The sequence below is a fragment of the Halichoerus grypus genome, chromosome 6, assembly GCF_964656455.1.
Source record: "Halichoerus grypus chromosome 6, mHalGry1.hap1.1, whole genome shotgun sequence".
Lineage (NCBI taxonomy): Eukaryota > Metazoa > Chordata > Mammalia > Carnivora > Phocidae > Halichoerus > Halichoerus grypus.
Genome location: NC_135717.1, coordinates 72893452 through 72914299, shown reverse-complemented (window position 1 = coordinate 72914299; position 20848 = coordinate 72893452). Strand labels below are relative to the sequence as shown.

Sequence of the window (20848 nt, the reverse complement as noted above, 5' to 3'; positions counted from 1 at the left end):
TGTGATTAATTTGTTACCAGTGATGTTGTAAAATATGTATTACTAGCCCCATTTTACAGCTGAGGATGTCGTGGTTTAGTGATGGGATAAGATGACTTACTCATATTGTAGGATAGAATGCTGAAGTAAAATGCTCAAGTCTCCTTATGCTCTTGAAGTGGGCATTAAGGAAGCTTGGTCTGTAATTTGAAGTGTTTAACATGTGTAAGTACAGAATTTATGGAACCCTGTCCACAGCATTTTTTACTAAATATAAATTCCATAAGGGCGGGGATTCTTAGCCATTTTGTTCACTGCTGTATTCCCAACATCTGGCACATGTAGGTATTCACTAAGTATTTGGTGAGTGGATAGGTACTATCAATTAAATGTCATTAAGCATACTGTACAGGTGAAATAAATAACATTAATATTTAGCTAGTTCTTTTATTGTGTTGATAAGCAGGTTTCTTAACACTCATCCTTCATAAATGTACTGCATCCAGGTACAGTGCAAGGTGTTCTGGTTGATAGGTAATGTAAATAAAAGACATCAGTTTTTTAATACATAACAAATTACCACAAATTTAGTGTCTTTGAGAAACATCCTTTTATTATCTCACAGTTCTGTGGATCAGAGGTCCATGGTGTGACTGGGTTCTCTGTTCAGGATCTCACAAAGCTGAAATTAAGGAGTTGGCTGGCTAACTCTCATCTAGAGCTCAGGGCCTCTTTAAAGCCCATTGCTGTTAATTGGGAGAATTCAATTCATTGCAGTTATAGTTCTGAGATCTCCATTTTCTTGTTGTCTCTTGGCTGTGAACTGCTCTCAGTGACTTGTTACACCTCAGTTTTTGCATGTGACTCCCTTCCATCTTCAGTGCCAGCAGTGACATGGCAAATCTTCCTGTGCTCTCTCACACTTCCCCTTCTGCAATTAACCACAGAGGGCTAGAAGCAGATGGGGATCTGCTTTTAAGAGGCTCATTTGATTGGATTAGGCACACCTGAAAAGTCCAGGCTACTCTCTCTATTGGGGTCAGCTGATTAGTAATCATAATTCTGACTTTGTGCTCTGAGTCCCTTTTGCCATGTAAAGTAGCAGTCCCAGGTAGTAGGGTGGAAAATCTTAGGAGGCCATTTTTGGAATTCTCTCTAACACGAGTAATAATACTTCCTAACAAAAGCTTTATGACAGCTTAGGGTGGTTTGGGATTTACCCTTTACTAAGGATTTCTATCAAGTGCTTTTCTCCAGTAAGGCTGGGTATAGATCTAGATTTACTGTTGTGTTTTTCTGGATTGGAGTTCTTTGGCTGTTTTGGTTTACTTTTATTCGTGGTTTTCTGCCTTTTGGTAGCTGTTAAGACAATTCCCAAACCCTGCAGTATAATATAGAAGCTCTCCTACTTAAGGGCAAGTTAGATTCTAAATGGTTTTATGTAAGTCCAAAGTGATTGAGGGGAAATCTAAAATGCCTTCATGAATGTATTTCTCCCAGATAGGAAAACCAGTTTTTAAAACCAGGCATACCGTTGTCCTCATTTCTAATATATATTCTGTCAGGCATCTTTTCAAACATAGACCAGTTTTGACTACATTGAAAAATACTGAAGTAGGTCATCTCCATCCCTGATGATCCTCACAAATTTTAGGAGAACTTCCTATTAACCTTGGTGTCTGCACTTAGTAGCCCATCATTTTTTCTTAGATTGTACAGATTGGGAAAGGTCTTATCTGTAGTTTTCTCTGCTTGAAGCATCAGTAACATTTTCACTCTATTCCAAATTAAATCAGACGAATATTTGATTATTGTGATTCTGTAGCTATACACTTTAAAGTTTTTCCATTTTAACCAATAATTTTATATCCTTGCTTGCTAGTTGATGATTTCATAGATATTGCATCTTTTACATGTTGCATGTTTATTCTTTTTCTTCAGAAATGTCAATAAAGATCTTTATTTTTTATTGTCAATACTTTTTTGGTCATTGTACCATTTTCAATTTTAAGATAAGCTTTCTTTTTTTTTTTAAACTTACCAGCACTGTTTAAAAATTTGTTTCCTGTTATATGTAATATACATAACTTAAAAGCACATCCATATAAATCTCCTATAAGCTAAACCTTCATAATAAGAACCCATAAACATACAATGTGTATTTCTTTTCCCATGGCTTGGTTTTCTGTCCTTGTTTTTTTTTTTTCTTCTGTTTGTTTGTTTGTCTTAAAGATTTTATTTTTAAGTAATTTCTACACCCAACATGGGGCTTGAACACACAACCCTGAGATCAAGAGTTTCATGTTCCACTGACTGAGCCAGCGAGCTGCCCCTCTTTTTCTCGTTTCTAATGAGAGTCATCTGCAGTGGCCCTCAGCAGGACCAGGACACACAGGATGAGGGCCTAAGGTAGGGGGAGGTGAGAGCCCAAACAGAAAAAGACTAGACAGCAAGAGTTGAGGGGGAGCAGAGACAGAAGAAAGGAAGGTGGATTTTGCAGCCCAGTGTCAAGACCCCCAAAATAATAAAACAGTGTTACTCCTCCTTTCCAAATGGGGAATTTTCTTTCTTAGAAAATGGTTGATGGTGTGTGTCCTGCTGCTGTGGGTAATCTTTACATCCCCATTGTAGAACTCATTGTTTCGGACCCACTACACAATAGAATTAATAGTGTTAAAATTAAAAATTAAACCCAAGCATAGGTAGCACCTTTAATAGAGAAAATGAACCAAAATAAATGATTTTGCTGCTGGCCAACACTGTCTTTTGGTTGTAACAGAGTTCAGAACTTTTGCTCTGGAACAGTTTTGTTTTTTGTCTGAGAATTTTTATAAGTGGGAAGTTCATAATAGAGGAATTTTTATATCCTGGCTCCCTAAAGAGTAACTTAAGGAAAAGATGACTTTGGAGAAGACAGTGTTTAAATCTAAAACTGGCCTTCTCTAGTTATTTCCCATTTTTTGTTTTTTAAAGTGCCTTGTCTAAAACCAAATCATGGGCGCCTGGGTGGCTCAGTTGGTTAAGCGACTGCCTTCGGCTCAGGTCATGATCCTGGAGTCCCTGGATCGAGTCCCGCATCGGGCTCCCTGCTCGGCAGGGAGTCTGCTTCTCCCTCTGACCCTCCCCCTTCTCATGTGCTCTCTCTCTCATTCTCTCTGTCTCAAATAAATAAATAAAATCTAAAAAAATAAAAAAATAAAAAAAAAAAAATAAAACCAAATCATAATTGAATCCTGTAGGGGTTAGGTGCTCTTCCTAAGGCCCTAATATTTCCAGGGTAGTTAGATATTTGAATAGGTTAGAGAAAAATAGCATATTTAGAAATATCTTTTAGACAGTTAAGGGCATTATACAGTGGTTAACTGAGACCCCAAACTATGGTGAGTTAAAAAATTAAAAGATTTATTAAGATAGACTCCATTGAAAAGAAACACACAAGTACATCCTCACTGATGATGTCAAACAGTATATAAATCCTATATATGGATTGAAATGGGAAAGTCTCCCTGTATTCCCTGCCCTGCACAGATCCTTTTTCCCTAAGTGGAAAGAAGGTAAGTCCTGTAGTGTGTCCTTTCAGCCAATTTTGTTTACATGTACATGCAGTGGATGTATTGAGATACTAATTTTGGTGATACAAAACATTTGGGCACATAATTAGCATATTATGCTGAAATTATGGTATTGAATCATGTTAATTTTTCAGTATCAAGTTGTGTATTCTAGAAATAAGTATTATGGCTTCAGGAAAAAAAAAGCAAATATGATAGATGAAAATTCTTGAAGTAAGTATTCAGAACTTAAAGATCTTAAATGCATCAACACCTAAGCCAAAAAAATTGTTGATCTAGATCCTGCCTAAATTTAATCTTTGTTAAAAAAAATTTAAATTTAAGTGTAGTATACACACTGACAGTAACACACAGGTGAATTTTCATAACATGAACGTAACCATGTACCCAATAAATAGCACTCCTAGCATCCCAGAAGCACCCCACATGCCCCCTCAGTCACTAGGGGTAACTACTCTCTTCACTTCTAATACGCTTAATTCTGACAACAATTTTATATTTGTTTTTACTAGGGTAAGATTGTGATGAGTAATTGAGATTGAATATAAATGTATGATAAAACAAATCTCTTATGTGGTGAATTAGGACTTTTTTTTTCCCTTAGGAATTTATAGCTGAAACCTCCAAGCTAGATCCAGGAGCTCATCTAATACATTATTTTGGAGCACCTTTCTTCTGTATTCATACCTTGCTCCTTCTCCTTTCCCCGAACTATTATCAATTCTCTTAAAATTTGTGTCCAGATAAATTTCTAAATTCTTTCTTAGGTGATGTATGTTGAAATTTCTATTTTCTTTGTAATATAGGTTAATATTTTTATGTTATTGTTGGTAAATAGTTCTTATATACTATTTTTTTAATCTATTTATAAAGGTTCATTATATCTCGTTTAAAGTAATCGTAATAGTTTGTTTCTTACTGTATATTTTTTTTTCTACAAAAAAACCTGGCACAGGAGTGCCTGGGTGGCTTCAGCTCAGGTCATGATCTCACGGCCCTGGGGTTGAGCCCCGAGTTGGGCTCCCTGCTGAAAAGGGAGTCTGCTTCTCCCTCTCCCTCTGCCCCCCGTTCATGCTGTCTTTCTCTGTCAAATAAATAAAATCTTCAAAAAACAAAAACCTGGCACAGCAATATTACACTATATGGATATTTTTGCTTTTTTTTACTGTAAAAATTTTTTCAGTTTATATTTAGCACAATAGTGTACTGAAGAATGTATACATATATACATGAAGGTATTCTATTATTTACTAATTATATGTAATTAAAAACAAGTAAAAGGATTTAGAAGGATCCTGGGAAAGTCTGACCAAAATCTACCCATCCCTGACCTCATATGGAGAGGGCTGCTTGTTCTTTCTGGAGTAAGGATGCTAGGTAAACAGAGCACATGATATTAATTCCCTACCTCCCTTCCATCACCAAGTGTTTAATAAGTGCCTCTTATGTGCCAGGAATTGTGCTTTGGAGCTGGGACTCTAGAGATGATTAAGAACAGGCTAGTGTGGATGACAAAGGTATAAATAATTTCTATTGTATAAAAGTAAGTTCTATAGATTCTTCTTTATACATTCTTCTGAATGTATAAAATGTTATGGAGATATAGAAGAGGAACAATCTTCATCCTACTTCTGTATATATATATTTTTTAAAGATTTATTTTTTGACAGAGAGAGACACAGCAAGAGAGGGAACACAAGCAGGGGGAGTGGGAGAGGGAGAAGCAGGCTTCCCGCTGAGCAGGGAGCCCGATGCGGGGCTCGATCCCAGGACCCTGGGATCACGACCTGAGCCGAAGGCAGACGCTTAACAACTGAGCCACCCAGGCGCCCCTGTATATTTTTTTATAATGAAAGTTTGTTTCTTAAAATTTTTTAAGATTATTATTATTATTATTTTTAGTAATCTCTACACCCAAGATGGGGCTTGAACTCACAACTCTGAGATCAAGAGTCACATGCTCTTCCAACTGAGCCAGCCCAGCGCCCCCCTACCTCGATAGTTTTAAACAAAATTTTTATTTTGAAATATTTCCCGATCCTTATATTAAGTATATTGAATATATTTATAATATAAATAAAAGTATATTAAGTATATTAAATACTTGACTCCATCCCAAATAACCTTATTTTCAGTTTTTATCTGCATCTCTAATTAGGCTGTTCTCAGATTGCTTCACGTATGCTTTATCTTCAGCATCTGTTCAGTGATGCATAGTTTATGAAGCACTTTAACATTCATGAACTTATTTGGGTCTTAAAAGGATTCTGTAGAGATATCAAGAGAGGGTTTATTACCCTTAGCTTAGAGATGAGGAAATGGCAATGCAGAAAGGTTAAGAGACTTGGTCAGGATCACTGGCTAGTAAAACTAAAGTCTCAATCAGATCCCATTTCCTCTGTCTCCTGATTTTTTTTTTTTTTAAGATTTTATTTATTTATTTGAGAGAGCATGAGAGAAGGGAGGGTCAGAGGGAGAGGCAGACTCCCTGCTGAGCAGGGAGCCCGATGCGGGACTCGATCCTGGGACTCCAGGATCAGGACCTGAGTTGAAGGCAGTCACGTAACCAACTGAGCCACCCAGGCACCCTCTGTCTCCTGATTAAGAACTGTCTGCTACAGCATATCTACCACTTGTGATACTTAGCAAGGTAGTTAGTTGGTACTCAAAAACTTAATTAATTGATATTACTATTCATACTATAATTCTTTCTAATGGAATAAATACTGAAGGATAGTGTGTAGGTTGTAGGATGTTATGAGTGCTATGATGTGGGAAAATGTGTCAAATGAGTAGTTTTTGTAACTTGTTTCTCAGAATTGCATAGACATATCTGCTTGTGATATTCCATAGCCCTTTGTTGATATTATGCTTATGTCCATCCTTACATAAACCTTATTTTGTAGATTTCTGGGTAACTTGATTACCAGAATGCCACTCTGAATTTTAAGCTCTTTGAGAAGAACACTTTTCCTTACAATGCTGTCTAATAATCCTCAAGAAATATTTGTTGAATGATTAAATGAATAGCACTTATAGTGCTTTTTAAAGTAAGCATGGCTTTTTTTTTTTTTACTTTTTCTATATCTGTATAATCTTAAATTGCCTGAAAGGATTTTTCATTTTTTAATGGCAAACTTGAGTTAAATCTCTTATTTTAAAGTAATATCTCCCCAATGAATATGAAAACCTTAACAATTTAACTAGAGATATCTATGCTTTATGTGTGGCCTATCCTGAACCCCTTGGAGAAAGACTTTATACAGAAACTAAGATTTTTTTGGAAAATCACGTACGGCATTTGCACAAGGTAAGGAGTGGTACAGACATGATATAAATATGTTTGTAGCTGGGTAGTTATTATTAGACTAGTTTACTGTTTTCCAGTGCAGAACTTATATCAGGTTAAGGTTATTTGCTTTGTTTCCTAAATAGCATTTTTCTGATTATATATATTTAAGGTTTATGAGTTAAGCATTATGTTGTTAGATTCTCAGTTTAGTTATTCAGCATTATATAACTAGTAACTGAAATAGTGGGGTTTCAAATCAAGGTTTGTTCAACTTTAAAATTTGCTTCTATGTCCTCTGGATGGTGTTTATTATAGAACCGTTTTCTGTCTTTATTATTTTCAGCCATTTAGCTGCCTCTTCATATCCTACATAAAATCTTACAAAAACCTAAAATGAAAAAGGGAAATGGCAAATTAAAAAGCATGATAGAAACTGTCCCTGTGACCACTTATTTTAGTTAGTATGCCATATGTACAAGGGCAACACCATGGACTTGATCTGTGTATGAACAAAGAATTTGCGGGATTTGGCTACAGACAGTATTTCTTATTTTGGACTACTGATCTGATCAGGAACTGGAAGAGATCACTTATTGTCTGGGCTAGAAACTTGACTCTACCTTACATTAGCTGTGTGACAATAGGCAACTCACTTAATCTCCCTTATGGATTAAAATTTAAGTTTCTTTATCTTTAAAATGGAGATACAGTAGAGGATATTATGCTAAGCAAAATAAGTCAGAAAGACAATTATCATACGGCTTCACTCGTGGAATTTAAGAAACAAAATAGAGGATCATAGGGGAAGGGAGGGAAAAATAAGATGAAATCAGAGAGGGAGATAAACGATAAGAGACTGTTTTAACTCTAGGAAACAAACTGAGGGTTGCTGGAGGGGAGAAGGGTTGGGGGATGGGGTAACTGGGTGATCATTAAAGAGGGCACTTCATGTGATGAGCACTGGGTGTTATATGCAACTGATGAACTAATGAATTCTACCTCTGAAACTAATAATACACTGTATGTTAAGTAAATTTAAATAAAATGGAGATACAATAACACTGTATAATACCGTGTCTAACCTTGGATGTGGCTAGGTGCAGATACGTTTTAAAGTGGTGATAACCCCAGAGCGCAATTGATCATGTGATGTTTCCCTTTTAAAACTTTTGAAGGACATGCTCTACTTTTTATTATACATGGCAGATACATTTTAGTGTTCTAATATGTGCATTTGTCAGCTCATGAAAGCAGTTTTGATAACAGGTACTTTAAATTGTTGTTACAATGTTTAATAATTTAGTTTTAAAGTTAAAGTTCTGCTATGATAATCTAGTGAACTTTGGTTATACCATAATTGTTACCTGTGTAAGGCACTTACAAATTTTGCAGTTTTATATTTTAGCATGGGTTGTGTTTTTTTAAATGTTTTATTTGAAATACTTTCAGACTTACAGAAAAGTTGCAAAAATAATACAGAATTCCTATATCCTTTTTACCAGCTTCTTAAGGTTAACATCTTGTATAACAGTGGTACATTTATTAACACTAGGAAATTAACATTGGTATAATTGCACTTTAAAATGATGTGAAATAGTTCTACGAATGTTTAGAATACTTACATAATTGTATACCATATGTTTTCTCAGATCCTGTGACAAAAAAGAAGTTGGCTAATATGTTGATGACAAAGTAAATTATTAACATAGCCAACAGATTTGAAGCAGTTTCACCTGTGAGAAGAAAATTTTATTTGGGGGAGGGAACTTTTTTAATTACTAAAGTATTGCATTGCCGTTTTATTTATTTATTTATTTATTTATTTATTTATATTTTTTCTATTTTTTTAAGATTTTATTTATTTATTTGTCAGAGAGAGAAGGAGAGGGAAACAGAGAGCAAGCACAAGCAGGGGGAAGCGGCAGGCAGAGGGAGAAGCAGACTCCCCGCTGAGCAGGGAGCCCGATGCGGGACTCGATCCGAGGACCCCGGGATCATGACCTGAGCCGAAGGCAGCCGCTTAACTGACTGAGCCACTCAGGCGTCCCAGCATTGCCGTTTTAGATAATTTAGAACATACAGATAAGCAAAAAGAAGAAAATTATCACCGAAACAATACTCATAACATACTTCCAGAATTAACTACTATGAATATTTTTGATTATCTATACTTAAATACATCTGTTTGGGCATATGTTTATATATATATATATATTTTTTTTTATATATATATATATAAAATTTGATATTTGTCCTTAGCATATTTTTGCTTTGTGTAGACGTCCATTTTTATTAGAAAACGGAATCATATTATACACTTTATAATCTTTTTGATTTTAATATTATAAGTCTCTTTCTTTGTCATTAAATGGACTTTTATAATCCTGACAATGATTGTAAAATTTTTCATTGTGTGGGGATACTACAATTTGTTTAAATATTGTCATACCTGGGGGGTGGGAGGATGGGTTAGCCTGGTGTTGGGTAATAAAGAGGGCACGTTCTGCATGGAGCACTGGGTGTTATGCACAAACAATGAATCATGGAACACTACATCAAAAACTAATGATGTATGGTGATTAGCATAACAATAAACACACACACACAAAATATTGTCGTACTGCTGGGCATATGGATTATTTGCAATATATATAATTTGTTTTTATAAACAATGAATGCTTCTATGAATATCCTGGTAGCTAAATTATTTTTGTGTAGCTGAGTTTTTTATAGGATAAATACCTAGATACGGAATTATTAAGTCATAGGTCATGAACATTTTTTATTGTTTTGATATATAGTAACAAATTGTTCTCGTATTTATTCACCCAGCAGCAGCAGTTTCTAAGTGTGCTTTTTCCCCCAGCATTATTAATAGTAGTTGCTATTTTTAATTAATTTATTAATATGAGAGGCAAAAAAGATACTATATATAGGTTGTTTCTGTCTCTTGAGCCTTAATTATTAAAATTCCAAGTTTAAAAGCATAGCATTTCAGCAGAGAATTAATTAGATGGAAATTGAGGTCATGACTTGCTTAAAGTCATATGGACAGTTAATGAAAGAACTGAGATAAAAGAACCTAATATCTTTTGAATATCAGTCCAGTGTATTTTTACTGTTAGACTAGATTTCCTTCAAAAATAACTTTGAAAAAGTTAGATCTCAGATTTAAGCTTGATTTTTATTTTTCAAAAAGTAACAGATTTCTGTTAAGTAAATATAAAACAACTTATTTGGGGAATATAGAAAAGCTGTCAATTTTCATAAATAGTCTTATTGACATAAGTGAATAATTCAGAGTAATGATATATTTTTATAACTAGCAGGATGATCAAAAGTGAGGGATTTGAGGAAGCACACAGATATGTGGCAGTAGAATTACATCTTCTTTTAAACTGATCTTAATATGATATTCTAGCCCAAAGACAACCTCACACCATCACATTTTATCCTTTTAGAGAATGAAACTGTTTACTCTCTAGTATGGATGAATGCTTTATTTTCATATCTAAGACACACTTTTTTCTGGTCGTTTCAATTTTACTAAAAGCAGTTAAATTAGAATGTAATTTGTAAATGTAATTTAGACTACTTTTTAGAACATTCATTTTTTATAAATTTCATAGCTTACAAATGAAAATCATTAGTGCTTTCCAAGTAAAAATATATTTCTTCTTTATATAGACAGTTCTGGAGTCTGAAGAGCAAGTACTTGTTATGTATCATAGATATTGGGAGGAATATAGCAAAGGTGCAGACTATATGGACTGCTTGTATAGGTAAGTACGCCTTTAAACTCTTTGACAACCTAAACAGTGTTGCCTGTATTCAGTAATTGAAGGAGTTTTGGGTTTTGGCTTTTTGTTTTTAAATTTTTAAATAAATGAACAAAACTAAAGCATTTTTTAGTCAATGGACTTTGTCTGCTATGGGGAAAGGTCTGTAGCCTGGGTCATGTGAGTCTTTGGGAGCCAGGCAGTATATGGAAAGTTATTCTCTGAAAACTAAAACTGTATTTAATTTCATAGTTCTGTTTTTTTTCGTATTGTCTGGGACTCTCTCTCTATATATATATGGCACATGTTAGATCTTGACAGAGTTCCAAAGTGCAACTTCAGCTTGGATGAAACTTGGTGGAGTAAATCCAAACCCATGTTCCCCTCCCGTATGCTCTTACTTGACTCTAAGATCCAGTATTTTATGCCTCATGGAAACACTTAGTTAAAGCACTCAGCAGTTGTTCCCTTGAAGTTCTACCTTATCCTTTAGGCATTATATTCAATTACCTACAGTGTCATAATGTCCTATGATCTCTCACATTTTCCTGCCTCTCCTTGTGCTGTCGTATCTGTCTGGATTGCTTGTCTTCCTTTCTCTGAATGACGAATTCTGATGTGTTTCTCCACCATTCCTGTCTCTGAACTTCCCTCTTCCTTGTTCTACGCAGTCTCCTATTTAGATCTTTTGTGTTAACTGTCACTCCTGCATGTTCCTGTGGTACTCTGCGCTGATCCTTTCTAACCCATTCACATAGACAATGGAAATAAATTCCTGGGTACATAAGGCAGAAACCTATTTACCGAAGAATAGTGGATAAATAAGGAATAGTGTCATTAAGTCACCTGGGCCTTTGACACTTGGAATGAGAGTGTCTGCTCTTGAAATGGTTGTGGCCTGCGATGGAGGCGGTGATAATTTTGGCCTATGCATTGTGGCATGGGCAGAGATGGATCCCTGCCTCAGTTTCTCACTGGAGAGAAACTCCTCACTTCTCCCCAGTGAGAAACTGAGGAGTGAAGCTGGGTGTCAGAGTATTATCTGTACAGTGACTCCATGCATTGCTGGACTACCACACTGAAGCCAGGGCTTGGTTCTCTTGGCGTGTTTGTCCTTTGTCGCTGGTTCATGTTCCTGTAGGTTTTTATAACAACACTGGAGTTTACTTACTGTAAGTTGCCTCTGTTAGAAACTGGAGCTTATTCCAACCTCCATTAGCTTTTATTTCTTCTTAGAAGAGCCAAATGTAATAAAATCAGAAGCCAGCAGTTGCTGACAAGCACAAGGTTTACCGTGGCTTTGGCTTTTATAAAAGTGTTTGCCATACATAAAACATCCTGACATTTCATGGTTGTTTTTTTTTTCCCTTGTCCACCAAAGTAAGATAGTCATAAATAGAACTTTTAAGAATTCCCTAGCTAAATTGTGGAGGAAAATTAGAGGAATTTTAAGGATGAGTGTGAGAGCACATGCATGCCTTTGGCCACATGCTTGGGCCACTGGTATATAGATGACTTAAGAGAGTATTTAGACTATATGCCAGTACAGTATGCTGTGTGCAGTGGGTTCCCTCTTGAGCCGAGACATTTTAGTAAAGATTTAAATTGGTTTTCTTTCTTTCTTTTTTTTTTTTTTTAGTTTTCTAGGTTCTCCTGCATCAAAACCAATAATTTGGTACTATTTAAATTAATACTAATATTAATAATAAATTGGTACTGTTAGTGAAGTTTTATTAAATATATATGCTATATACACAAATGTATGCGTGTATATAAACCATATGAGGTAGTTGGTGTCTCCAAATATGTAGCTGAGGAAACTAGGCTCTCAGAGAGGTCATTTAAGACTTTGCTCAAGGTCACTCAGCTACAAAAAAAAAATCACAATTTAAACCCAGATCAGCCCAATTAAACCTATTTCACTTCTTCATTCTACTTTAGTCTCATTCTAGATACACTCTTTTAGTCATTTAGGTAGATTCTGTTCTCATCCCTTATCTTACACTATGCATTCTTTCTAAAATGATTTCAGTTACTCCTGGTTTTAGCTGCAACCTATATGTTGCTAACCACCAAAATATGTGTTTATCCCAGGTGGTCTGAGTTTCAGAGGAGTATTTTTTTACCTAGCCTGCCTATACCTTCAGGGTATTCTATGGGTACATTGTAGTACTGCAGATTTCAAAACTGAGCTTGTTATCTTTTACATACACACTGTCCCCAGTATTATTTTTATTATTTATTTATTTATTTTTTTAAGTAGGTTCCATGCCCAGCATGGAGTCCAGTGCAAGGCTTGAACTCACGACCCTGAGATTCAGACCCAAGCTGAGATCAAGAGTCAGACACTTAACCAATTGAGCCACCCAGGCGCCCCAGTATTACTAATTTTAATTGGTAGTAATACTGTACATACAGACATAGATGCCGGAAGTCTCACTTATCCTTTCTTCACTTACGGTTGTCCTCTCTACCTGATCCCTATTGGTCAGGTCCTCCAGATGTCTCTTAAATTCATTATTTCCTTTGCATTGCAAGCTTTTTATCATTTCTCACCTGAACTATTAATGATAAAGTCCCTGTAACCAGTCTTCTGGCCTTTGATTTCAAATTTATTCTATTTACTGAATTCATGTTATTTTTTTCTAACATGCACATCTGATCACTCTCTGAAATCACGTAGTAACCGTCCACTGTCTGTAGCAAAGACTTAGAACTGATGGCTCATGGGATTCACTTAGAGAGAATTTTATTTGACCACTGGGGTGTTGGCATCATGTGGCTGATCATCATTTATTTAATTATATTGGTAGAATAGATGGTAAAATCCTTTTCATAGAGGCTATAGTTGGCAATAATTAGATGAAAACTGCTTAATGATAGTTTTTAATTGTGGGGTACTGAGGTTATCCAGGCTAGCTAATCATTTTTAGTCATACTCTATAAGGAAATCTGTGTAAAGAAATATAAAGGAAAAATTCAGTTTTGTTTTAAAAGTATTTTTTAACACTTTTATGAAGTAATTTCTAGCCTCTTCTTTATTCTGATTGATTTATACGATGGATATGCATTAGCATAGGTAATTTAAGGATTCTGACTTTAAAGAAAATAATGATATTCCTGCGTCACGTTTCCCAGTACTACATATCTCTTTAGACCCTACTGGCTCTTGAAGTGGAGTACGTAAGATATTAGCTGGAGAACTAACAACTCTTGAAATCCAGTAGGTATTAGCATGAGAACAATTTTTGTAATGGAATTTCCTAAGACAGATTGAAATGCTTGGTTTCTCTGAGGCTTCAAAATTTTGACTATTCATTATTGTCAAGTACTATTTTTAATTGTGTCAGTGCTAATATTCCAGGAAAGCAAAGGATACTTATTAAACACTTTGTTGGTGAAATAAATTATAAAAACATTATAAAAATTATAAAAACTATTGCATTATATGTGAGCAGAACAGCCAGGTATTGCCTGTGTGGTAGAGTATAAAATATTTTAAGAAATTATTAGAACCTGATTCTTTTATGATTTCCTAGAACGTATGTCTTTATTTAAAAACAAATGTGTGATGAATAAAATTGACTGTAAAATACTCCCAATGACTTAGAAGTTAAGAATTGTATCCACATCAAAATGAAAAATTGCACTGTTTACATTTTAAGTTATATCTTTAAATTATTTTAAAAGCTTATCTATCAAGCTTAAACTTAACATCAGGAGTAGAAATCTGGAATGATTAATGTAAGTTCAAGTTTTATTCCATGAGGTAAAGAGAATAGTGACTTGTCCTATCAGATATAAAACATAAAGCTCCACTAAAGCAGTATGCTGGCTCAAGAATATACATATAGATCTTTGAAACGGAACAGTGATTCCAGACCTCTGCAGATCTAGCAGCTGCTTGTTCAGCATTAGCAAACCACTATCCTAAGAAGTTTATACTTACTCTATAGGTATAAAGGAGCTACTTAGTATTCTGAATAGGTGAGTAAATTTTAGATGAATTAGAGACAGCGGAAACAGGAAATAGAGACCAGTCATGGGAGTGTTGCACATGATCGAAGCAGAGATTAAACAAAAGGCATTGGAAGAGAGAAGGAAAGTAATGGGAGAGGATGAGTAGTAGTTTAGGAGGACGTGAAGAGCAGCTGATTAAAGGAGTAAAATGGAAGGATGAGAGATAAATGTTTCTAATCTTTTAGTGGGATTACTGGGATGGCCATGGTACCACAGACCAAAAAAAGAAACTGGTTTGGTGCAAAGGATCCATATAGGAAGGCACATATAAATGGTAAAGATACGACAATTAAATTCCCACTACTCAGGGAGCACATGTTACTGTTGAAATATTGTATTTGTTTATGTTTGTATATTCTACCGGATTTATAAACTCTGTGCAGGAAGCCCACATTTTTGTTTTTCATCTTTCTGTCCCTGGGGCCTGGCACACTGCCTGATTTGGAGTTCACACTTGGTCAATACTTGTTGAATGAGAGAGGGAGAACTTGTGAAATTTCTGTGCCAGCTCTGTCACCCACTAGCAGATTGACCATTGGCGAGTTCTTTAAGCTCTCTAAGCTGCAGTTTTCTTACATATAAAAGGAGGGTCATAGTAGTACCACACATATCTACTTCATAGTATTCAGCCACATAAAATGCTTAGGGGTATGCCTGACACATGACACGAGCTCAGTAAATGTTAGTGATTACTTTTATTTCCTGGCATTTGTGGCTTTTATGATCTGACTCCAGGCTGCTTTTCTAAGTTTGTATTCTAATATTAGCTTTTGCTCTCCCTGCTGTCTGGAATGCTATCCGTTTATGTATTCAGTAGTTCATCAAGGAAGTATTTTTTGAGGACTTCGTATTTACCTGCCGCTGGTTTGGATGCTGTGTAAGCAAGGTCCTTGCTTTGTAGTTCTTATATTCTAGAGAGGCAACAGATATACAGAGCAAGTAAGCAAATAAAAGAATTGAATTATTTCACAAAGTAGTAAGTACCGTGAAAAATATAAAACAGTTGCGTATAATTACTTTAATGGGATGGGAAGTTAAAGGTCATTTGGATTGGTATCAGATCAGGCCTGAGAGAAGTGTGTTTGAGCCTGATGACAGAGGCCAGAGGTTAAAAGATCTCTCCACTTTATATATCCCTTTTTCAGTCCAGATCTCCCAGATGTTCTCTCTCTACCTCTTTCTTCTGTCTCTCTCAGTCCTATTCCCTTTTCTTCAATTGGAAGCATGGTTGAAAAGCCAGCATGAAATTAGGAGGATATACTACTAGAGAGAATGGAAGGAAGGGTGAAATGGCATTTTGAAGGAAAAATATAATAGGACATTTTAACATATGGGTAGAGGAGACTAAAATGTCAAAGAGAGTACCAAGGTTTTAAGCCTTGGAGTCTAGAGGCTTGTAGTTAGTGTGGGAGTGCAACTTTTGTAAATGGTTTATCTGTACAGCTTTGGAGTTAATTCCAGGAATTGTGTTTTTCATTGTCTCCTAGAGTTGTTGGTGGAGTTATGCAGTTGAAATTTTTGTTGTCTTTGTTTTCAGTTTCATTTGTCTGCAAATGTGAAGTGGACTTTTCATTTTGATGCAGTGAACACTAGAAAGTGTGTTTTACTATAGAGATTTCGTGGCTATTGCCTATTTGTGTTGTCTATAGCTATTTACACATGGCAGAACCTTTCAAGTCAGTACTTTTAGGTGGTGAGCATTATAGGCATTATAGTGAAATCTAAGATTGTGAAAAGTGAGTGCTAGAATATTTTGAGCCCTGCCTACACATTTTATTTACTTTAAAGAAATCTATATTCATCTCAGTAATTTGTAGAGTTCATTACAGTTATTAGTCTTAGAATATGTCGAAACATTATAAAGCTGTTTTCCTCTCGTAGACAAAGTGATCTTACATTAGTCAGTTTTGCCCATACTTCTTACTGTCTATAATAGTCTATTTCATTTTCTTACCTACTAATCTGATCTCTTTTTGTTGTTGTTTAAAAATGAAAAGTTACATCTTTTCCTGGTGATAGATATAAATTGAAGGACTGACCTGAGTTTTATCTTTTAACTATTTCTTGGTTTAATTCTTTGCAAAGTGAACTTATCCTGACTTTCTAAGAAGAATCTGGGAATGAGCAAATTATATTGTAGAAGGATTGTAGAAGCTCCTTAGGTAGGAGCTGTTGGGCTATATGAGTACTGGAAATTTTTAGAGCAAAACCCTTGAGTTTTTTAAAGTGAGACTGAGGTAATAGGGTTTTTTCCCCCTACTCTAGAGGTTATTCTTTTGCTCTTAAAGCCTTCGGCTGATACCTTTGATCCTTTTAAATTATATTTCTAACTTCTGCAGAATTTCTTTGGATATATTACCACACTCTTCTGTAGTTGATTTATAACCCTAAAATTATTATTTTCAAGTTGCAAGTTATTTGTTTTCCTACTGATTTTAACATAGTGTCCAATGGTACTATATTTGTTTTTCAGGTATCTCAACACCCAGTTTATTAAAAAGAATAAATTGACAGAAGCTGACCTTCAGTATGGCTATGGTGGTGTAGATATGAATGAACCACTTATGGAAATAGGAGAGGTAGGAAATTCTTTAAATGACTAGCAAACATGAGAGTGTTTTTATATGTATTGAGGGAATTTGATTCACTGTCCTTTTTTTTAAGGACACCATGTTGACTATCTTAACATTGTCGAGATTTAAAACATCCTAAATGTTAAGTTAATAAAACACTGCAGTGATTTCCTAAGAATCGTCACATAGATGAGAACAGAAGAGATATGATTAGTATTATTTTAATAATTAAATTAATGATGGATGAATAAATGACAGGTTAATAGTTCCACTATGTGAAAAAGCTCATAAAAAGTCTTTAGGAAAATACTTTCTAAGAGTATTCAGAAAATACTCTTGAGGTTCTTGTAGTTAAAAAGTGCAAAAGTCAAGGCGCCTGGGTGGCTCAGTTAGTTGAGCATCCGACTCTTGATTTCAGCTTAGGTCGTGATCTCAGGGTTGTGGGGTTGAGCCCTGTGTCGGGCTCTATGCTGAGTGTGGAGCCTGCATAGGATTCTTTCTCTCGCTCCCTCTCCTTCGGCCGCTCCCCTCACCTAATGTGCACGCATGCTCCTTCTCTTTAAAAAAAATAAAGTGCAAAGGTCATAGGCCTAAAAGAGATCCTAAAAGAGAGGATATACAGATTTATGGATATAACAAATTTAACTTTAAAAAGTAATTAAGTTCAGAGTAAAACAATGAAGTGTGGAGATCAAGTAGTTCTTTCAGATTCTTGAGGTACAGTACAAATTTAAATGTGGAAAATTACATAAAGCATATATTCACTGTGAAAGAAATACTCCAGTACAATGTTTGTTTATTCATGTAATATGTATTTATTGAGTAGCCAGGTACTGGTGATACAATGGTGAACAGACAGAAGGTCTCTGTCCTCATGGGGAAGCAATGCCAAATAAGAATAGAAATTAATGTGAAATTGTGGTGAGTGTTAATGAAAGAAATAAACAGCTAAGATGCAGCATTAGTAGAAATTTTATTTAGAATAATCCTTTTGGAAAGAAATTTGTCGTTGTCTTTCAGTAGACTTTAAAATGCGCAATATCTGGTAACCAGATAATCCCATGTCTGGTAATCTGTACTGTGAAAATAATAAATAACAGGAAAAAAGTTCAAATATTTAAAAGTGTTCCTTGTGGGGCACCTGGGTGGCTCAGTTGTTAAGCGTCTGCCTTCGGCTCAGGTCATGATCCCAGGGTCCTGGGATTGAGCTCCGCATCTGGCTCCCTGCTCAGCGGGAAGCCTGCTTCTCCCTCTCTCTCTGCCTGCTGCTCCCCCTGCTTATTATACTCACACTCTCTCTCTGTGTCAAATAAATAAATAAAATCTTTAAAAATTAAATATTATTGAACAACCCCTTTCTTATACCATACACAAAAATAAACTTAAAGTGGGTTAAAGATCTAAACAATTTAATTAATGCCTAAAAAGCAATAATAAACTATTGGGACTACACCAAAATAAATAATTATTGTCAATAAGGGTGACTAATGGGTAGACCATCTAAATGTCTAATATCCAACAGTAAAAACTATACATAGATGAATATGTACAGTATGATTTTGTTATGAAGGCAAAGAGATAAATTAGTAGTAGAAAACAGTTCATAGAAACTTTAATAAAGGGGAAAATATTTCATGAAAAAATCTGGACACATTATGTGTTTAATAGGAATAAAACTATAGGGGAAAAAGGATGTAGAGTAACAGATTAGTGGGAAATAGTAGTTGCTTTAGTTCATAGGACTATTAGTGAATATTTTAATAATTGTCCCTTATCACCAACACCATCAAGCTCACTCTTCCTCCCAGAGGAAGTCACCATAAACAATATGTCTTTCCTGAATTTTACCTGTGCATTTGCATATAAATACTTATACTATGCACATGATGGTTTAATTTGGTATTTTAAACATTAATGGTATCATATCATATGTACCATAATGATAGCATACCATATATCTTGCAACTTGTATTTCTTGCTTGTTTTGTTTTGTTTTTTGGTTAATGTGTCTAGTTCTTTGCACATAAGTTTATTTTTGTGAGAGCTCAGTATTCTATAATAGGAATATAGAATAATTTATTAATCATTTATTAAACTATTCTCCTTAGTTTTTAGTTCTTTGTTGTTATGAACAATTCTGCTGTGAATATCATTGTTCATTTATTCATTTATTAAAAATTTTTTGAACCCCTCTGTGTGCCAGGCACTTTTCTATATACTAAGAATACAGTAGTGAACAAAGTAGACACAGATCTTACATTTAGGGAGTTAACATTTATGTATATATCTCTTTGTACACAAGCAGACATTTTCTTAGAGTGGGTACCTGAAAGTGGATTTTCTGGGTCTAAGCACACCCTGAATTTTGATAGCTCCTCCAGTTTGCTTTCAAAAGGCTTCATAGTTTGTTCTCCTGTCATAGCTAATAACATCTCATTTTCTTTATCACCTTTTCCCCGTTTGTGCTATTTAAAAAGCAAAAAATAAGGGAAAACTTGAAGAATGGTCCTTGTGGGATGGCGGATGCTTTTACTTATTTGAAATAGGATAAAGTTACCCCAGGGAAATAGAATAGAGAGGCTAAAACCAGAATAATGGCTGTGTAGATGCAATTATATTGGAAACAGAGGAGCAATCAATTTTTGATACTGGAATAATTTGTACTCTTTATGGGAAAAATATATTGGAGTTTAAATATGAAAGGCAAGACTTGAAAACTTTTGGATGGCAATATAAGAGCACACATATCCCTGACATTAGAGTAAGGAAGTTCTTAAAAGACAAGAAAAATACAAACAATAAAGGAAAAGATTGATAACTTTGAGACATTAAAGTATAATGTATTTTTACTAAAAAAACACTATAAAGGAACTCAAAAGTTAAGTCACAAACTATGACTGCAATATATAAAACTGTCAAGGGATTAATTTCTACAATATATAAAAAACTTCTAGTTTTTATTAAGAACAAGATAAATACTATGGACTTGTGGGCAAAAGAGATGAATTGGCATTTCACAGAAAAAAACTTAAGATGTACAATAAACATACAAAAAGATGCCCAGCCTCACACAAGAAGATGCCAGTTAAAACCACAAGAATTTACCAAAACAATCTACAAATTCAGTGTAATCCCTATCAAAATACCAATAGCATTTTTCACAGAACTAGAACAAATAATCCTAAAATTTGTATAGAACCACCAAAGACCCCAAATAGCCAAAGCAATCTTTTTTTTTTTTAAGATTTTATTTATTTATTTGACAGAGAGAGACACAGTGAGAGAGGAAACACAAGCAGGGGGAGTGGGAGAGGGAGAAGCAGGCTTCTAGCCGAGCAGGGATCCCGATGCAGGGCTTGATCCCAGGACCCTGGGACCATGACCTGAGCCGAAGGCGGACACTTAATGACTGAGCCACCTAGGCGCCCCTAGCCAGAGCAATCTTGAGAAAGAACAGAACTGAAGGTATCATAATCCCAGATTTCAAACTATCTTACGTAGCTGTAGTAATCAAAACAGAATGGTACTAACACAGAAATAGACACATATATCAGTGGAACAGGATAAAAGACCCATGCATACAAACCCACACTTCTATGGTCAATTAATCTATGACAAAGGGGGCTAGAATAT

At 35.1% G+C, this 20848-nt stretch overlaps 1 protein-coding gene across 7 annotated transcripts in view; it reads left to right on the top strand.

Annotated features, from left to right (window-relative positions):
- The window catches only part of CUL2 (cullin 2), a 109819-nt gene that overhangs the window by 25214 nt on the left and 63757 nt on the right, over nucleotides 1-20848 (top strand). For all 7 annotated transcript variants that reach the window (XM_036084153.2, XM_036084152.2, XM_036084157.2 and 4 more), the window contains 3 exons: nucleotides 6759-6861; nucleotides 10531-10625; nucleotides 17116-17221. In XM_036084153.2, coding sequence (XP_035940046.1) covers nucleotides 6759-6861; nucleotides 10531-10625; nucleotides 17116-17221 — 304 coding nt within the window. The remainder of the gene's footprint in view (nucleotides 1-6758; nucleotides 6862-10530; nucleotides 10626-17115; nucleotides 17222-20848) is intronic.